The 20,215-nt window shown below is 42.8% G+C and overlaps 1 protein-coding gene across 4 annotated transcripts in view; it reads right to left on the reverse strand.

The window, feature by feature from the left end:
• Positions 1 to 3,061: 3,061 nt before the first annotated feature.
• JAKMIP2 (janus kinase and microtubule interacting protein 2) overlaps positions 3,062 to 20,215 on the reverse strand; it is a 38,510-nt gene continuing 21,356 nt past the window's right edge. For 2 of the 4 annotated variants that reach the window (XM_038150260.1, XM_038150262.1), the window contains exons 11-22: positions 19,243 to 19,326; positions 18,893 to 18,955; positions 18,626 to 18,724; positions 17,164 to 17,262; positions 16,778 to 16,831; positions 15,958 to 16,023; positions 15,056 to 15,124; positions 13,965 to 14,042; positions 13,153 to 13,356; positions 12,523 to 12,588; positions 11,817 to 11,889; positions 3,073 to 7,264 (exon numbers count right to left, since the gene is read on the reverse strand). In XM_038150260.1, the coding sequence (XP_038006188.1) occupies positions 11,839 to 11,889; positions 12,523 to 12,588; positions 13,153 to 13,356; positions 13,965 to 14,042; positions 15,056 to 15,124; positions 15,958 to 16,023; positions 16,778 to 16,831; positions 17,164 to 17,262; positions 18,626 to 18,724; positions 18,893 to 18,955; positions 19,243 to 19,326 (933 nt within the window). In that variant the 3' untranslated portion in view covers positions 3,073 to 7,264; positions 11,817 to 11,838. Of the gene's footprint in view, positions 7,265 to 8,322; positions 11,890 to 12,522; positions 12,589 to 13,152; positions 13,357 to 13,964; positions 14,043 to 15,055; positions 15,125 to 15,957; positions 16,024 to 16,777; positions 16,832 to 17,163; positions 17,263 to 18,625; positions 18,725 to 18,892; positions 18,956 to 19,242; positions 19,327 to 20,215 lie in introns of those variants that run through there. The other 2 variants (XR_005258559.1, XM_038150261.1) reach the window with 2 other exon arrangements.

Raw genomic sequence — 20,215 nt, forward strand, 5'->3', positions numbered from 1 at the left:
TCAAGGATGGCCCACACAGCTGCAACCTGGGCTTCAGATGGTCACCATACACCCTGCCAGGGGCAGGCTGATGTGCTGTCATGTACCAGGCACAGACGCACACCAGGCCTGCCCATGGCTTGTCCCAGGACAGTTTGCAACTCCCTTGCATTGTCCCATCATTTTATTGTCTTGTAGCTGAAGATACCTTGCAGCTGTCCTAGAGAAACACCCAGAGCATTCTGGACCCAAAATCTGGAGCAGACTTCTTGTTATTGTCATAAAAAGGATCCCTTGGATTGCCATGCTTCCATGTGTACACAGGAGATGGCAAAATCAGACATAACAGATGTTGTAACACCTGGGCTTACCATTCTGAGCTGTATCTGTACAGGATGCAGGTTTTCTTGCACTGTGTCTTCATTCCATCAGCAAAGTACTCCTGGTTTATTCCAGCAGGTGTTCAGGCTGGGAGCTTATGCAGGAGCTTTTCTACACCCCTACTGATCCAACTCCCATTACCAGCAGTTTCCCTGAAATACATTTCTAATTTTATTAGAGATTTTTAGAAAAGTGAGTGCCTCCTAGTCTGGTCACTGAGCAACTACTGTGTTGCACATCATTTGGTGTAAGGGATGTTTGTATAGGCCAATGAGCTGCACCTCATAGCCTTATCCAAAAAGGATCCTCAAAGTCCTTCTGAGCTGAGCTCATCCCACAGTCCTTGTAGCACACATCTATTTTATATTGCGTATCTATTATCTTTAATTCTAAGTTAGTGTATTGTAATATTAAATGCTCCTTCCATTTTTTCCAGTCAAAGGAAACAAGACTGCTTGGCTCAAGTTGTTTGTTTCACTCATTATTTAAGGATTATTGTGCAAGGGAAATGAACTCTCTAATATTTGAACTCTCTAATAGTAGATAACTAAATCTAGATCCGAATTTCTGTGTTTCAGACCCACTTAATGTCTTTCAGTCTTCTAAGAGCACTTTAAATATATGAACTGCAGTTCTTGGGGACTGGATCTTGCGAAAAATAATGTTTGGGATTTTTTTAGTAAAAATACATTAATGTACTGGGCTATTCTGTAACAATCTGATATTCTTTAGCTTAGATTTCTTGAGTGCAAAAAGGATGAGAGAGGTATAAATACCTGGCTACAAGTTTGCACTTCCAAATGTACTTCCCATTTACTTTCTAAGATTTTCTTGACAATTTTCTCCCCAAAGGGCTCTTTGGCAGTGCACACAACCCCCTGTGCCCTCGGACTGGAGGGGCCGAGCATTTTGTCTCTGTGACATCAGCCGCCACGAAGTGCCACTGTGCACTGCTGAACCACTCCTCAAAATGAAATCATTCTACGATTTAAAATTCATTTTAGGCAGAGAAATTGCAAAGATTTGATGGGGAGGTTGGCAAATCCAGAATCTGAGCCGGTCAAGGGCCGAAGGTGCGGCGCTGACCCTCGCAGTGAAACAGAAGCGGGAGCCAGCCGCGGCCCTACAGCCGGTCACCGCCGTGACGGCTCCGGGGCGGTGCTCACTCCCAGGGGCTGAGCTCGCGTCCCTGCGCGTCCATCGAGACTCCATCGAGACTCCATCGAGACTCCATTGGCACTCCATCGAGTCTCCATCGGCACTCCATCGAGACTCCATCGACACTCCATCAAGACTCCATCAACACTCCATCGGCACTCCATAGGCACTCCATCGACACTCCATCGAGACTCCATCGACACTCCATCGGCACTCCATCGAGACTCCATCGGCACTCCATCGAGACTCCATCAACACTCCATCGGCACTCCATCGAGACTCCATCGAGACTCCATCGGCACTCCATCGGCACTCCATCGAGACTCCATCGGCACTCCATCGAGACTCCATCAACACTCCATCGGCACTCCATCGGCACTCCATCGAGACTCCATCGGCACTCCATCGACACTCCATCGAGACTCCATCGACACTCCATAGGCACTCCATCGAGACTCCATCGGCACTCCATCGGCACTCCATCGAGACTCCATCGGCACTCCATCGGCACTCCATCGACACTCCATCGGCACTCCATCGGCACTCCATCGAGACTCCATCCGCGCTCCATCAAGACTCCATCGGCACTCCATCGAGACTCCATCGGCACTCCATCGGCGCTCCATCGACGCTCCATCGACGCTCCATCGACGCTCCATCGGCACTCCATCGGCGCTCCATCGACACTCCATCGGCACTCCATCGACACTCCATCGGCACTCCATCGGCACTCCATCGGCACTCCATCGGCGCTCCATCGGCACTCCATCGACACTCCATCGGCACTCCATCGGCACTCCATCGAGACTCCATCGGCACTCCATCGGCACTCCATCGGCACTCCATCGGCACTCCATCGAGACTCCATCGGCGCTCCATCGGCACTCCATCGAGACTCCATCGACACTCCATCGGCACTCCATCGAGACTCCATCGGCACTCCATCGGCACTCCATCGGCACTCCATCGACACTCCATCGGCGCTCCATCGAGACTCCATCGACACTCCATCGGCACTCCATCGGCACTCCCCGAGCCGCCCCGTGCGGCCCCGGCGCGGCGCCCGCGCTGCCCCCTGCCGGCACGCGCGGACAGCGGCCCCCCCGCCCCGCCCCGCCCCCCCCGGCCCCCTCAGCCCCGCCCCAGCCCCGGCCCCGCCCCGGCCCCCTCAGCCCCGGCCCCGCCTCAGCGCCGGGCCCAGCAGAAGCCCGCGAGCGGCGGTTTTTGTATTTCAAACTGCGGCAAGAGCCTTCGAGAGCTTCCAGACCGTGCGCCGCGGACTCCAGGAAGGCAGCAGCTTGCTGTTACGTTTTGGTTTCTGCACTGGCCTGGCAAACAGCAGTAAATTCACCCTTAGCCCCCGCTGGGACCGCTGCCTACCGTCCCGTACGCCAATGATCGCGCCCGGATCTCGCTCACTCTTGGATCGGTGTGCTCCCCCCAGCAAGGTACCCCCAGCCCTTGCTGTTTCCCGGCCCCCCAGCACGTGCCTCCGTAGCTCAGCTTGAAAGTGAGTCCTCTGAACAGGCTCCAGATATGCTGAGTATCTCCGTGAACGTAAAGTGTTGGTTGTTTTTTTTTAAAAAATGCTGCTGTTTTATTTTTTATACAAACTAAAACACCAGAGGTCATTGAATCCTATATTAAATACATAAATTAAAAAATAACCATTCATAAAACTTTACATACATAAGGATTCTCTCCTACACGTTAATACATATAGTACAGGTACATGTCCAGTGTTTATCAAAGGGTCATTCTGCCAAGTAATTTACAATTTTGTTCTGGAATAGACACCAAAAAAATCTGGAACAAAAAGTATATATAAAACCACAGAGGTGCTGATGTGAGAGAGGGCAGGGGAAGAGAAAACCCTTTGGATCACCAGCAGCTGTGTGTTCTCTGAGCCCTGCTCATGTCAGGAGAGCCTGGCCTGGACAGTCCTCATGGGATGCCATAGAACTGAAAGCTTTGGGTTTCACAGGATGTTTCTCACTGAGATAATGGTAGGCGGTTGGAAGATTAACAACACCTAAAAAAAATTCTCCATTGTCCTCCAGGCACATCAGTAAGAGAGGATAGACCTGTGAGCCAGGCTGGTAACATGGCAAGAAGAACCATTTCCTTACTGCAACCCCAATTGCCTAAATTCATCTCACATAACCAGGCCCTCATCTGAAGTGCTTAAATTCAAAAAATAGTCTTCAAAGTCTCATAACTTGGTCACTGGGGGAAAAAAAAGCAAGTCAAATTGTGTTCAAGCTGATTTGTACTACCTTCTGTGGCTCACCTGCTTTGGCAGGATGGATAGCCTGGAGTGCTGCCACTCCTGAACAGCCTTGAAGGGATGCACGGGAGGGATCCAGGGCTGTATTCGCTGTCCTCAAAGGCTGCAGTAAACTGATTTTTATTTTTGTTGTTGGTTTTGGGGAGGGGAGGTTGGCTGCAGTGACTAATCTGAGGGAGGATTCTCAATCCTTTGCTTCAATGAACATCAGGAACAGCAGAAAGCCCAGGATTAACAGTCCAAGGAGAGCGAAGGGTCCAGAAAAAAAGAATCAAAAAATTAGCTGCCCATGAGATGTGAAACTAAACCTGGAGGAATGTACCACTTGTGGCAGCTAAACAATCTTGATTCAGTTTCTCATGCCTAGATTAAAGTATACTTTTGTAAGCTACAGCAATAATTTCTATATACAATAGGAAATTGCTAAGTATATGCATATATATGTATATATGTACATATACATATAGATACATGTGTGTATATATATATATACACACAGACATGAAACTCATTTTGATCTAGCTGATAGCAGAAAGTTCGTATTAACTCACATCAGCATGTGTGTTTTAGGCATGGCATGTGTTATGCTTTAAGGAGAGTAAAGCAGCGGTGGTTCAGCTCCCTGGAGGGAAGAACAATCTTTGAAAAGTTTGCAGACCCAGGTCTGCTGTAGTCAGACTACCAGCCCCCATCCCATCCTGAACCCTTGGGACTGCAATACCTGCATGCATATGTATACACACAGGAGTAAGGGAGGGCAAATAAGACAAAAAAGAGAAATTAAATAAGATAACATGAATTAAGGAGTCTAAACAACGAAGCCTGCCACAAGACCAGTTTTGTATGTTGTGAAAGTGTGTATTTCTAAGTGTGCCATAAACCTTCTGTACGACTGCCTGAAATAAATGTTTCCAGGGTTTTTTTTTAAAACCAATCCAGCAGTGGAAGTTATTGCACCATCACTGAAACCAAGAGCTGCTAATTCTTCTGCAAGAACTCAGTGCTTTAACTGCCAGCCCTAACACTGAGGAAAGCCACCTGAAGGTGTGAAATTACCTGATACTGCAACAGAGGAGAAAACAGTGAGGTGGGAAGAAGGAACAACCAGAGAGAAAGCTCCCTCTGTAGCTAACAAGCTGTTGTTAAGCTGCTCAGTGATCTCCAGCTGTCACAGGAGTGGGATCACTCTTCCAGGGCCAAACTCCAGAGCTTCAGGACTGAACTGCTAGCTCATGGAAAGCACATATACATTTGGGTCAACCTCATCCACAGAGTCTTCTGCTAGGGAAAAGGAATTTGAACAAAAAGCACGCAATGTGCCTGCAGTCATGTAATGTATCTACCTGCAAGCATATTTCTTCAAAAATGAACCAGCAAACATACAGCTTGGTGCCAGGACTCAGTAAACCCCTTGGCTGAACCAGAGTGTTTCAAGATGCGGCCATTCTATAATTTAAATTAATTTTAAGGAGCAGGAAAAAAAAATCACTTGCTAATAACTTCTAATCTTCCATGGAAGGTTTAACACCATCTCTTGGCACTCAAGAAATAAGGATGTTAGCAGTCTTTGTAGAGAAACTGAGCCCAGAATTGCAATGCAGTTAGTCAAATGGACATTACTGATTAAAAGCTATTCTGGCCAAAAAAAAAAAAAAAAAGTATCTGTGAGGGGCAGACATACTTGATACTAGAGGAACTTCCTCCCTCCTGTGGCTAAGGAACTGCTTTTGATGTGCTGAGTTGCTCTGGCAAGTGGCCTCACTGCTTTGTGCCTCAGCTGCTTTGTCTATAAAAGTAAACAGGCAACCAAAGGAGAAGATCTTTGAAAAACTCTTCAAAAGCTCTTTAAAAGCTTCTGATGTGCGCAAGATGTTGGTACATGTGATCCCTGCTTTGAAGGTGTAAGTAATGCACAAGCTGTATTCTGGCCCTTAATTTTCTAGTTTCTAGTACAGAAATCCATTTCTTTCAGTTAAAATTAAGGCTCCAATGCAGAAGACAGAGCCTGGCCACAGGAATCCGAAGGCTGAACAGGCAGGACTCTATTCCCCCGGAAATGAAACCAGAGGCACTGTGAAGTGTACTGTCAGCCCATCAGTGAGAAAGGGAGGGTGGGTGCAGCTGGCTGCACTCCTTCCCTCAGCACGGGACTCTCACAGTGATTGCTGCGGGCATTTTGCTCCTCAGGGAGTACTTTTCTGAAAAACTGCTGGGATGCATGGACCTACATTTCTGACAAAGTACTGGGTGCATGGACCTATGACCTCAGGGAGGCACCACAGCTGGGTTCCAGGCTTCGTGATTACAGAGGTAAGTAATGCTTTCACAGGAAAACTACTTTTAGTTACTCTTAACACACTAGCAATATTTCTTATCTGTAATAAGGTTGTGTTCACAATGTTTTTCCCCATTTTTGGTCTATGTATCATTGATCAGAAAGCCAACAAAGTCAGTTGACAAGCTGAACCAAAACATTTTTTCCGAGCTGGGACAAAACAGTTGGAAGCTGATGCTTTGTGAATCATGTCATATGGATAAGGGGATTAGCTTTCCTCCCTGCCCTGTCCTCCAACATTTCTTTCTCAGAAGCTACTCTGTAGGTCCAATTTAGTGGTTACTCTATAGTGAAACCAAGTACAGTCATTATTATCTCAATGGCAGTCTTTAAAGAGTATGAAAAGTATTTGATAATAGACAGGCTGTTCTTCATGGAGGGATGGTGAAGAGAGATAAGGCTTCAACTCCACTGGAAGCCCTCCTTATGCCATTCACCCTCTTCTTCCATTCCTTGGCCAAGGCAGGTGGTGCTGTGTCACGATCTCAAGCACAAAACACGGTGACTGTCCTGCCCATCCCATCCTGCAGTAACACAGACTGGGTTTTTTTTTCCTTTCTTCCTTCCACATTGCAGCTGTCATTTGTTCCTGAGGTTAAAACCAAAGAGGGAGAGCAGGAGTCCCTGCAGCAAGAAAGCCACATACTTCAAATTGAGCACGTTGTTGTCAGCATCTCTTGAGTTTCTCCTACTCTCATCTGTTCATTTTTGATCCATTTGTCAGATGACAGGGTGACATTTAAATGATTGCCCTGCACAGCAGGAATAGATTTTTCTATTGTAACTTTGGTTCCATGCCCAAGACACACTGACTTGATCAGCTGAAAGTGGTTCCTTCCTTCCTTTTAAGTTCTTCCTAGGTGATGTAGGTTGTCAGTTTATTTTTCTTCCCCTTTTGTAATTTCAACATACAGGATTTCATTAGATGCAGCATATATCATAGCTTTAGACAGGAATTGTCAGGTAACAAATTTTGAGTGATGGCTTTAAAATACAAGGTGGTTGCAGTCTTGGCTACAGGTTGATCATTTTTATACTTTTGAAAATAGGTGTAAACAATATTCTCTTCATCGAGGGGTGGAAGCATTTGCCTTTATAAGGACTTATCTGTGTGGTCGGGCACTCTAAAAGTTAAAAAAAAAAAACCAAAAACATCTGTATCAGATAAGGTATAAGTTTGTAAGTTCCTCTACCTACCTATCCCAGATTTGCCAAGATACAATCAATCTATCAATCAGGAAGCTGAAAAGGCTAGTTCTTGTAGCTATCAGTGTGAAACTGGTTTTGTCTGCATGAAAAGCTCTTGTGAGAATTCTGTGTATTTTGGTCAGCTTGTCTATTTAAACCCCAAAGTTCAACCCTGTGGTGCATAAAAGTCCCCATGGACATGTTCACATGAGTAGTATGCACAAGTTTCAATGACTTTTGAACCAAAGCTGCCTACAACTCACCCGTAACAAGAGCCATGGCAGCAGGCAATATCCTTGGGGTGTCAGAGCAAGCCTGGAATTTTGGCTAATGCAGCACTGAGGCAAACAGAAACTGCTGATGTTCTCAGAAAGCCTACCCTACCTACACAAAATAACTTTGGTTCTCAGGTTTGAGACCAGGGGAAAAGAGGGCATATTTTGTCTTTGTTATCTCACCATTCAAGCCTACATAGTAAAATTCTCTGGGTAGCAAAATCTACACAGACCACACTTCCTTATGTGATCACAAAAGCACAGAGAAAATGCAGGTAAGAAAATCCCATATAAACAGGAATTAGAGATCTTCTGGTCTGGATACTGTATCTGCTGCACATGGCTTCCTTCATTTGCACATTCTTGTCCTTTGTTATTTCAGTACAGCAGTGAGTCAAGTGTTCACTCTGGGTGAGAAGGAAACCAGAAAGTATCATCTGTGACCACACTGTGGGTTTCTCTCTCCTGGTTAAAAGATCGGTAAAGGATAAACTGCACCAAGGCATGAACAAAACCAGAGTTTTCACCATCAAGTGGCTCCCTAGGATGAGCTGGGCTTTTTGTTTGTTTTGTCAGGGATCTGTATGAAGTCCCTTAGATAAGGCTAAGACAGTTCACTTGCATCCAGTGGAAGTAAAGCAATTTTGCTATATTTATATATATATATATATATATATATATATATATATATATATATATATATATAGTATATTATACATATGACAAAATATACAGCTCAACAGTTGTAAGAAGAAATGCTGATGGCACACTCCCCATGCCATGCTCACCTTTGCTGAATTAAATCACCTGGGTAGGCAGGTGTTTTTTAACGTGAATGGGCAACACTAAACAATGTTAGTTACTCTCTCCAATTCCATGTATTCCAGCCTTGGAAAATATGACTTTGCTAAAATCTCTCTCCATCTTGCCAACATCATTCCCAAATTAATTGTGTCTGGAGATTTCCCCTCAGTTACTGACGGGAGAGGATCCCATACAGGAAAATGCAGGGGTGAAGGCAGGGGATGAGGAGCTTACCATTACCTTGTTTTTGAGGAACTGCTACAAGACTTGATGCTTTGCACCTGTGGAGTGACTGGCCTTGGTAAAACACTCTACAGGTATCATGCGTGCTGTGATGCTGGGCCTGCTGCAGCTCTCTTTACAGTTCAAGGGAGTTCACAGCAGTGCAGATCCTCTGGAAAAGCATTGAGTTTATATATCCCCCACACACACCTCACCCGTAAGATTTTTCCACCTTCAATGTCAATTCTCTAAATCACTGTATCTCCACCACTGTCATGGCTCTTTGTCACTCAGCTCACCGTAATCTGTCTTGTTGATTCCTACCTGATGTTCATAAAGCCAAATATGTAAAAGCAGGATGGGAAAGGCAAAAGAGCCCTTCATCTCCTGGGTGGTCCTAGGAGTGTCACAACTGCCTAGCAGGCTTTTTGGGGCTGTAACCCACATTTCAGCTCCTGCTGATGCTTCTCATCTTCTCTGTGGGGAACTAGACCCCTGTGTGCTCCAGGGACCAGCCATTATGGAGCAACAGTGACTTCAATCAGTGAAACTCATCTTGGCATTGTAGTTAGAGCAGCATTCCCAGGCTCAACAAAGTGATCTCGAAGGTATTCACACCTGCTAAACCTTAGATGTTGTGTAAAACAAGAGGAAAACCCATTGAAGGAGACTGGGCCAGAATGGGGGGTGGAGGGTGGGGAGAGAAAGGGCCTGGGGAGGGAAGTGAATTCTTGATACAGTCCCTAAGGGATCCATGTAAATTCCCCTGCAATGCCATCAGTCAGTTGTGTAGCTGGGACAGTCGTGTCAGCCTTAAAGACAGCACAGAAATGTTTATGTTGTTTTGATTATTAGTCTTGTTCAATGAACACAACAGCAAGGTGTGCACTAGCTCCATGAAGAGTGAGAGCTGAACAGGACCCAGCAGCCCATGGAGGCAGGATGACTCCAAGTGAAAAATAGCAAACCTCCTAGAACTTAGGAAAAATATGGTGTTCTGACCTCAAGCATCTCATTAGCTTTTCTAACCAGCCAATACCTGCCCTCAAACTGGGCCAAAAGGACATAAGTGTTATCAGCAAATGGTATTAGGAGAATGGTATTGGTAATACTAGGACGTATAAGCTTCTCACCAATTCTGCAGCTGTACTAGAAGAGGCAAATACTCACTAGAGAACGAAGGCCATACCCACACTGGTGGAAAATGTAGGTGCAAACTGTATATATAGAAAACTCTGAACCTCTTATTGCCAAAGTTTTTCTCATATGCTGCACAAGGACATTATTTTAGTTGTGATAGGAACAGAAAAAGGACAACAGTACAGGCAAATGGAAAAAAATCATGCAGGCATGTTCTCACAAGTGTCACTACCAGTTCCTGTGATTTTTCAAGGTGCACCTTAAATCCAATAATTTTTTTTTATTTGGAATCTCCCTCTAGGTTGACTGCTTGTTCTAGACTCATGATTCTGGAGTACAGCAAAAGACACAGTCATATAAAGTTATTTACTACTACTGTGTACTGTGAAAATCTTGGCTTCTTAAAATTATCCTATCCATAATTTGGTCACTTCAGAAGAGTTTCTGATTTTTTTTTCTCCATTATGAATAAGCAAGAAACTGTGAAGTCAAACTTTCACCAGTCAGAGACACCTAAAACATCTCAGAGCCATACTATGCTGTACCATAGTTCTCAGAAATCCTGCAGTAGGAACACAATTAAGTATGCAGTCATAACTTAATGTGTTTCATAACCACTGGATCAAGGCAGTATGTTTTAAACAGCAGCAACTTCATAATGATACTGACTCTTGTTCACAAGAGTTGTGATCACTGATCTGTCCACATTTCTCCTAATTCTTCTCTATGTGTTGTTCCCCATTCAAGCCAACCTCCATGTATATTGCTGCCTCAGCCCATGGAAACACTCATTTTGAGGTCTGGCCAAACGAGGACACAGTGGATTCCAGTTGATGTGGATAATTCTGAGAGTTGTCTCTGCATCAGCACAAAACTGCAAATGAAAGCTTTGATCTAGCTGAAATGAAACACAAAGTAGGGGCTTTTCCTTAAAAGGAAAAGGAAAAACCCACCAAACACGACCCATGCCACTTAATTATAATCAATACCTTGAATTGTATCTGGAAACAAAGAATGAGCTGGTACAAATGGTGGAAGGGCATCGCAGAACATCTTTCACACAACTGTATCTCAGCTTGTGTCAAGTGGAGAGCAGAGGAATTATTCATTGACACAGCTGAAGCCAGAGCCAAGAGAGACTGAGAAATTTAATGGTATAGGTCTGTCCCCAAATCAGAAAATTATGCTGTCATTACATGTTCTTGAGACTTTAACATTATGTTTTCTATGCTATGTTCTACTTTTGTTATCCTGGATCAAAAGAAAAATTGTCCTAGCCCAGCATCCTTGTTCTGGAAGTGGCTAGCCACAGATAAAAATGGGACCATTATAGTCCTCTGATTTATTTTCCCATCTTCACATTACCTTTTGAATTCTGAACTTTCAGCTGCTAAGCATACTGTGACAGACTTCTTTACAACCTGTATCCTTAACTATGAATTTTTGTTTCTTTAAGCTTATCACATGGTAATTGTTTGTATTAGATAGTGAACAATAGCAAGCTTTCTGTCCATCCGTCCATCGATTCTATGACAAATTTTTTAGACCCCTCCAATACCACCTTTTAGCGGTGTCACTTCCTGAGCCAGGAAAATAATTCCATTTCTCTATCTCTCCCTTCCTGTCTCTCAGCAGCTGATCATTCTTCCTTGTCCTTCTTTGTATTTTTCCTGCTGCTGGACACAGAGCTCTACCTGTTTTAAAAACCTGATCTCCTTCCTGAGTGTTAGTTCAGAGTTTGTTTACGGTTATTTCAACTGTTTTCTGTCTGCATCCCTTTGTAAACCTCAACATTAAATTTCCCCTGCAATTCCCTTGGCTTTCTGACATTGTGAAATTCCTTGTTAGCTTTTATTTTTACAATTATGAATAGCACAATATCACCAGCAGCTCAGCAGTACAACAACCCCCTGCTGGGAACTATTACAAATTGACAGCAACCTGCTGCATTCGCTGACTCCAAACATCCACAAGAACACACAAGGATGTGATCCTCCGGGCCGTGCAAGAAGTGCTAGCTTTAAGGAAATAAATAAAACAGTCTTACCTTTCTAAGAGGCACATTGACATCAAGGCCAAAGAATAAAGGCAAGAGAGAAGAACAAGAACAGAAATAGAAACTGCAGGAGAAAAATAAGACTGTGTAAAAATGAAAGGCAATGGCATTGTAAGCATCAGAATTATTTTTGCACTCTGTAAACAGTTAGAATGTTTATTAATTCAGAAAACACTGTTATTTCCCTCATTACTTCTGTAAGTACCACACCACCTCCCAGGCTTAGAAAACAGATCCAAATAATTTTGGTGATGGATTGCAATTGGCACCATATTGAAACCCTCAGGTGTAACTGTCCCATCATGATACCCCATGGGTTCACAACTCATAAAGCTGGATAACATGCGTAGTATTTTTAAGTGTGTTAAAAGACAGTGGCTGCAATCCATGCTAGAAATAGACTGGATATATAAATACATAAATCTAAACTTATATATATGTACACATGTATGTTTATAGGTACCTACACACAGACACCCGTATCAAACACCCACCATTACATGTTTAATAATGTACTGTAGTATTTTAAGATTAAAGTCTGTATCTATTGACACAAACTGAAAAGAAAGGACAGTGGACCACCACCAACAGGTGCAGCTGACTGAGCAGAACAAAAAGGTCATATAGTTCAAGAGAACTGGATGACTACTTTCAAAACAAAGTTAGTCAGTGTGCTTCAAAGGATAACAGAACCAACCTTTTCCTCCAGATCCTTAATTTGTCTCTTTTGGATGTCAGTTTTATCTTCTAAATCTCGGATCCTCTGGAAATCAGAAAAGAAAGCATATACACTAAATTCTCAGTAAATCTATCCCGCTGAACAAGTAGCTTAATGTTCCAAGGGCCAAAAGCCTAGAAATCAACAAATCCATTTCTGTGGCAGGGGCAATCTTGTGTCATGCTGTGACTCCGTCCACTCATCCCGCCAAACCACAGCTTTACCATGTGTGCAACTGCTCAAAATATAATCCTGCATATATGTAACTGGATCCTTAAATGCTGGAAATTAGTATCAATGATTGATCTCTTGTGCCCAGTCCAGTAACTAGGGATGACCATTTTTATTACAAAGCTAGAACTATGCAGACAGAATTCTGGATGAAAATTTTAGGCCAGAATTTTAGAACTCAAAATATGCCAAAACAATCTTGCACAAACTAGTATCGTGTGTGCTTACATGCACAGAAAAGACAAAGTATGAGACAATTCAAAAAGCTGGATGCCAGGCTCCCTCATGGCCTGCAGCTTGCCTAGATTTGAGCTCAGATTGTGTTCTTATTCAGAAAGGCTGAGTATATACCACATGTGTGTGGTTTCTTCTTCTTACCTGATGAGCCTGCTGGAGCAGCTCCATCCTCTCCTGAAGAATCTGGCAATCATATTCTCTGCTTTTCCTCAGCATCTGGCGTCTTAGCTTTTCTACTGCTGTTCTCAGCTCTTCCTGCTGTTTTTCAGTGAGTAGTTCCCCAAACTTTATCACTGTTTCTTGCTGCAAAGCATTGTACAAGGTGGCTTCAAGCTCCTGGATCCTCTGGTTGATGCAATACCAAAAGTCAATTAGAGATGAAACATGGTTTAAACCACATTGGAAACTGGGGGATTGGTGGCAAATTCAGACCCCTGCATGAGAGGCAGTCCCTGCGCTCAAGTGTGCAAAAATGTGAAAAACTGAGCTCAGAAAATTGTTCTATGTTCCGAAAAAAGGATAGGAACTTTTATTTTTAAAGTATTTTAATATTAACCTTCACTGAAATCCTTCACTTCTACTCTTTTTTATGGAGTAAGGGTTGGATGGAATGTTCCTATCTGAAGTGTAAATTATTTCACCAATTCTAAAATTTCCACCTGTTGTGCTAAAAATCTCCAGCTGGACAAGCCGATATTAATGAGCAGTATCTGCCTAAAACTGAGAAAAGTTTCAGACTTCAGGAGATGTGCCTTTTTATGACATGAAAAGGTGAGTTATTGTGTTGAAGCTGTGCAAATTGCATGCTAGTACACCAGAAGAAGGAGGAAAGAACAAATTTTTAAAAACCCAATACTAGCAAAAAAGAAAAATCTCTCCTCCTGATTCAAGAAAAGTCGGTGTGCTATTGCAGAGTGGGCCAGTACGTGCTGCAGAATTTCCTTTGTACATACCATGTACGCTTGGTCAAGAGCTTGCTTTCTGTAGTCCAGTTCTTCTTCCAAATAACCTTTTATTTTGCAAAATTGCTCCTACAATGAAGGAGTATTTGGACAGAAAAACAAATTAGTTACTCCAAATACTTTAGGAAGTTTTATCAAATCATTTACAGATATGTAATTCAGCAGGATGAGGAGACTGGTTTTCGACTGATACTCAGCAGAGTTATTAACACCTGACTCAGCTAGAAAAAGAAGGAAGGAAGGTCAAATAGCTGTCAAATAGCTGTAGATTGCTCTTGTAGGTGAATACGTCTGATGTACATGGAACTAATTCCGTCCTCTCTGTTGGCTTCAGTGGTACTGCTTGGCACTTCAGTAGTGAAATTTAGGGTGTACTGTGCGATTTTTCTAATGATACTTCCTCTGGCATCAGAAATTACTCTTTTTGTGCCTTCTCTTATTTTTGAAGAGGTGTAAAAATGGACTGAACCAAACAGAAACTAACTATACATTCACATTCACATTCCTTGGGGGCAGCTGCTGTGCTTTATCTTATCAGTCCACCTTAAGCTGAACAGACTTAAGTACAGACATTTCACAGGAACAAAACACAAGCCACTACAGCTAATTCTTGTAGTTATGTTTGTTCATCTTGTAGGCTACTGCCATTAACTAGAGTGAGAACAGGGTAAGGTACTAACTTAGTGTGTAATGAAAGCCAACAGTGTTATGATTCAGTTCAACAATTTCTCATATGCTGGTCCTGAATAAAATGCAATACAACAGCTGATGTTTAGGCTGTGAATCTTCTGAGACAAACAATGCATGCATCTCTGAAAATTACCGAGAAACCTTTGAACCCTCTGTACTTGTTAATTAACATTCATCCTCGTAGAAAGAGAAAGGAATTTTTTAAACTTTTACTATTTCTGTTACTGTTATTCTGCATGTGAACTGGACCAGCAACAATTTTATGGATTCACCAATAATCAGACAAAAGCTGCATAGTTCATTTGTCAATACACTTTACTAGTTACTTTTTAGCACATCAAGTGTGACACAATCAGTGTCCCTAAAACATGTAATAAGGGAAGTTTTCTTACCATATCGCTTTCCAGTTCCATCATCTTCTGATGCAGAGCAGCTTCAGCTCCCTCAATCTGCTGGATCCACTGGAGAGAAGACAATGAGACCGGTAACCTGCTGTGTTTTCTAGCACACAAGCAGTGGCAAATGGGATGTGTACAGCATCTTGCTAGTCTGTTTTTAGCAGCCTATTGCTGCTGGGCTCATGTTAAGGCTGTTTGTGACAGAGGTCATGATGTCTGCAGGTAGCACTTGGCAGGGAAGCAAGCAAGAGGATTACCACTGCTGGGTCACCAGAAGATGGAAGAGCACACACCCTTGCATGGACAGGGAACCCATTCCATCCCATGGATAAAGGCCCACAGTGGGGCTATAGCATCTCAAAAATAGCTTAGTTGGCTGTATGGCAGTTCTGTTTGAAGTGGAGGCATTGCTGTGCAGAGTCCTTGGAAGCTGTCAAGTTGAAATCGGTGTGCTGCAGTTGAGCCTTAGAAAGCAATTTTAACCACCCCCCACTTTCTTCCTAATTTTTGAAACAAGAAATGTAGACACATACTTTCAGTGAAATTTTGGCATACAGATGCTTTTGGAAGCTTTAGAAAGCTCAGGACTGTAAATCCCAAACTTTATCTAATTACATCTTAAATTTCTGATGATTTCTCATTCGGTTTTCAATTGCAAGTTTTGTTTCATATTATTTTTGTATTTGTAGTTTTTTCTACTGCACAGCTTGGGCCAGCTCAGTTTGTTATTTCTGCTGCTTCAGCAAGGTGTTTGGGACTGTGCTGGCACAGTTTATTTTATTTGGGGAATACTCCCAACAGTAGAAAGTTTAATGATATTGATGACAACAACAGGGCAGAAAATGTGTTAGATGAGGCTTTAGGTAGCATGTGAGAATAGCAAGCACGCGATTTACCTTTTCTGCCAGGGACAATACTGTGGAAGCCTGAATTATGGCCACTTGTTCTTCATTCCTTAAATTCTGTAAAGAGAAAGACAAGAAAGAGGAAAATTGGCAGCAGTTTCCTTCATGAACAAAGAAAATCCAGCCTACAAACCAGGTCCACAGTTTTCAAAGGATACCTGTAGTAATGAGTATTCAGTTTCCATTGAACTATTCAGAGTCTGTTCACATATTAAGAAGACCACTAATTTCGCCTTTCTACATGATATGGATCAATTGTATCATTCATTCCATTACACCTTAAGAGAAATGTAAACTAAAATTAGACCCATTTGTTTGTCTTCATGCTAGTTTTACAAAGCTGGATTTCTATTAAAGCTTTTGTAAAAATAGTGCTGATCTACATCAGCACATGAATAGGCAATAATGATCCTTTGTTTTTATTTCTTATAAACTTTTTAAGACATATCTAATGTTGGCCAGAGATACAGCATCTCTTTTACATGGGCAGCTATGCCCTCTTAGAAAGCCCCAGGGAATTTGATAATTCTTGCCTATTTATGAAATAGTAAGAAAGAATCCTAGTCCTGATGAAGAGGGGTTTACTCAGACTGCCAAACTCCTTCATGTGTTTTCCTGAGTGAATAGGGTGCAGTTGGGCCCAGTCCCAAATACTGGTGGTCTTTGGACATTCTTCCCAGTCTGCTAAACTGTACGGAACAGATGCATAATTTAACAAGTATCTTTGAGAACAGTCATAACTATACATAACACTTACTGCACTGTAAAAAATGCAGCTTGTAAAGACAAAATATCTCCAATTTCAACTTACCCCATTATCACCTAGGATGTCTAACTGCTTTATAAGGTCTGGGATGCTGACATCCTGCAAAGAGAGAGTAAGGTAAAGGCATGGCATCCACCTTTTATCATGGCTGCAATATCCATCTATCCTACGAACAACATGGAAGTCAGCCATTTTGTTTTATCCTATGGAAATGCATCACACATTGATTTCAGTTGCCTTTGAACGAGATTTTATCATTATGGAGAGAATTTTGAGTCTAATTGAACTGTGTCTGTCACCACACTCTTGCATTAGACCGAGTTTAAATACCTAAAGTCTAGTGGAATTATTTGTAATGGATTATATGGGCAGCACCCACCACTCCTCCCACTTCTCCTTATGAGAAACACTGCTTTATACAATTGACCTACCTTAACCCCTTCCTTCATGCAGTAGATCTGTAGAGCACTCACACCATCTGAGAATGGGTGAATCTGGAGATTAAATGGTGGGGACCGTCTCTCTCTTTCCTGCAAATTAATTGAAAAGATGCTAGAGAATCTATTAGAATGAAGGAGATGCACATAGAGAATGCCATAGCTGCTGTTCATATCATGCTTGGCTTGCAAAGCCAAGCTCTTCATTCTACAAGCCAAGGAAAGAATCATGTAGACCTAGTCTGAAAAAGTGAGCCAAGTGGGGCAGGATCCTAAATCCAAGATAACTGTTTAACAGGAGATTATTTGATAAATTATGTCAATTTGCAAACTAGCTGTGGAAAGGCTGTCACTTAGCTAAGATTCAAGTGATTTACTTCATAAAGTGCTGAACAACTCTACATGGTTGTAAATACTCCCTTTAGAAACAAGTGTTTGACTTCAGATATTGGGAGACTCAGATTACACATTTTCCTCATCCTGGTATGCTGTACATTCTAACATCTGTGGAAAACCACATGTTCAAAAAAACGGATCAACTTAGCTATTTATAGACCTTTATTGCTTAAAATTTACAAGTATTTGTCCAGTTTAGAAGGACCAAAGACAAGAAAAAAATTGAAGATGCCACTTCTCATTCCTTTCAGGTCTTCAGGCAAGCACGGAAGTGAAGATTAGTCTTCACTTTCACACACATTTTTGGTTTATGAACATGTAATTCACTTGATCAGTTCAGCTCCCTGCCATATGGAAACACAGCTGTCAGGTAAAACTGTAGGACAGTTCTATGAATATGGGGCAAGTCTGACACAGCATTAGGCTATGAGAACCAGGAAAGGCTCTGTGTGGCAAATGTATTTGCCCTTGGACAACAAATAAAACATAAACCATCTTATATTGGGGAAGAGAACAGGTGAAGTTTTGGTTGGCTGGCACTCCAAAGAAGAAAGAGTCTGTAACTAGAGGCAGTCTGGGAAGAGGGAGCTTGAGGTCCTGCAGAGGCTTCTGAAGCTTCTGCATCAATGTCCAGTGTCACCTGAGAGACTGTTTGCACCCGCTACAGGTCACGGAAGAGCTGCTCAACAGGGAATGTGTCCAGTGCTCACAAAAGGAGCAGCACCCGCACATGGGCAGACAGGCATCTCCAAGTATCAGAAAAATCATGCCCACAGGTGTGGCAGCTAAGAGGCACACTCATGTTAATCAGCTAAGTTTACCTGTGCACACTAGACACCTGGCTCAGGCTAAAGTCAACCAGCTGGGTATGGTGCTTACTATTTCCAGGATATTAGAGCTGACATACTTCAGCTCACAATTAAAAAAAAGGCTGGGCATGATTTGTTACTCTGTTTTATTGCTACAACACTTGTGTAAATCCTTGGTTAAAGCTGGTGTCCAGTGCAAGTGCAGTCATTTAATTTTCTACCAGCTCTACTGTAAGAAGCACATCCATCACCTCCAGCTCAAGGTTGCGGAACTCCAGCAGCTCGTTCTGGTCTCGCGCATCCTGCAGCTCCTGTTGCAGACGGTTGTTTTCTGCTTCCGTTTTCTCTATCTAACAGAAATACGTAAAATCAGTACCTGTGTGACTGTTACAAGAACCATGAAGTATTTGGTGAGCAGTACTTGAGGTAGCATAGGCTGTGCAAAATCTAAACCCTTAAGATGTCTCACAGGATGCAGATGACCCTTGAGAGTGAACATGCAAACCTTTGGAACGTACCTTGTCTAAAAGCTCTTGGTTCCTCTTAATAAAAAGCTGCTTGTCTTCCACCCAGTGGGAGTCCTGTTGGATGAAGCACTAGTATTACAGAATAATCAAATTCCATAAGGCTGTGCACGTTTATTGAAAATTGGAGCCACAATATTCAGGAGCAAGCTGTCTTTTACAGAACAACACCATTTTAAGTTTACCAAGGTGTAGCAAGGCTTCTGAACTTGCCAGATCTCCCTGTTTACTGACTGGCGACATTACATCTCATGGAAGTTTATACTGAAATTATGCTTGGTATTTTGTAAGCAGAGCGGGTAAGGTACAAAATAGGGGGAAAAAACCACGTAAGAATTACTTACCTGCCCTTTCTGAGCCAAAGTTTTCTCCAGATCTTCTATTTTCGCTTTATACCTCTGGACTTCAGCTTGAAGTTGCTCCTGAGCCTGTTGAAGTCAAGTACCACATTAAAGAGTAACAAAGCCAGCAATGGGACTGGTATTAAAAGGAAACCAAAACCAGCAGAGCCTAGGTTCAATGCTGTCAGTTCCACTGAGTGAGCAACCATTAGAAAGATTCTGACTTGGTGATGTTTTGTGCCACCCCTTAGACTGGCACACAGATGACACAGAACAGAGCAGTGGATCAGCCCCAACTCCCCACCCAAGCCTGTTCCACCATGGATTGCATCGGAGCAGCAAAACACAAGCTCAGGTACTTGGGGTGCTCTGCTCTAAGACCCTCATAAGGGCAATCCCTAAATTACAAAAAAAAGTGCTTAGCAGGTCAGAGTGACAACAGGTAGTGGGAAGAGGCAAATTTAACTGCCAGGGGGTTCTTTAAGAGCTGACTCAACTAAATACTAAACAAACTGATACGATGTCACAGCTAACCGCTTTGAGCAAGAATTTGGGCTGGAGACTGCCTGAATGACTCTATAATTTTATTAGAGGGACAACATTTTTAGGCTTGGAAGGTTTACTGTAGCCTGCATCATATTAAAATTTAAATGTAATTTTCATTTATCTATTAGAAACATTCAGATGTTCCTAAAGGTGATGCAATGTGTGCCTTTGTAAAAACCCACAGGCCTTCATTTGCCTTTAAAACCCAACCCCCATCACACCTAGACAAGTGATGAGAAAACCCTTGTGATTCTGTGTCAGGCTGCAGAGTTGTCTGCTTTGGCATGCCTGCCTGACTGCAGAGTTTTCAGGTTCAGGTGGAGGACAGCTTCCTGTAAACTGAGTGATTGTGTCCATTCTTAATGATCACTCTCTTTCAAAATGTACTCAGTAAATGAGTGAACAGACATTTCTCAGTGTTATGGATGCT

The sequence above is a fragment of the Motacilla alba genome, chromosome 13 (genome assembly GCF_015832195.1).
Source record: "Motacilla alba alba isolate MOTALB_02 chromosome 13, Motacilla_alba_V1.0_pri, whole genome shotgun sequence".
Taxonomy (NCBI): domain Eukaryota; kingdom Metazoa; phylum Chordata; class Aves; order Passeriformes; family Motacillidae; genus Motacilla; species Motacilla alba.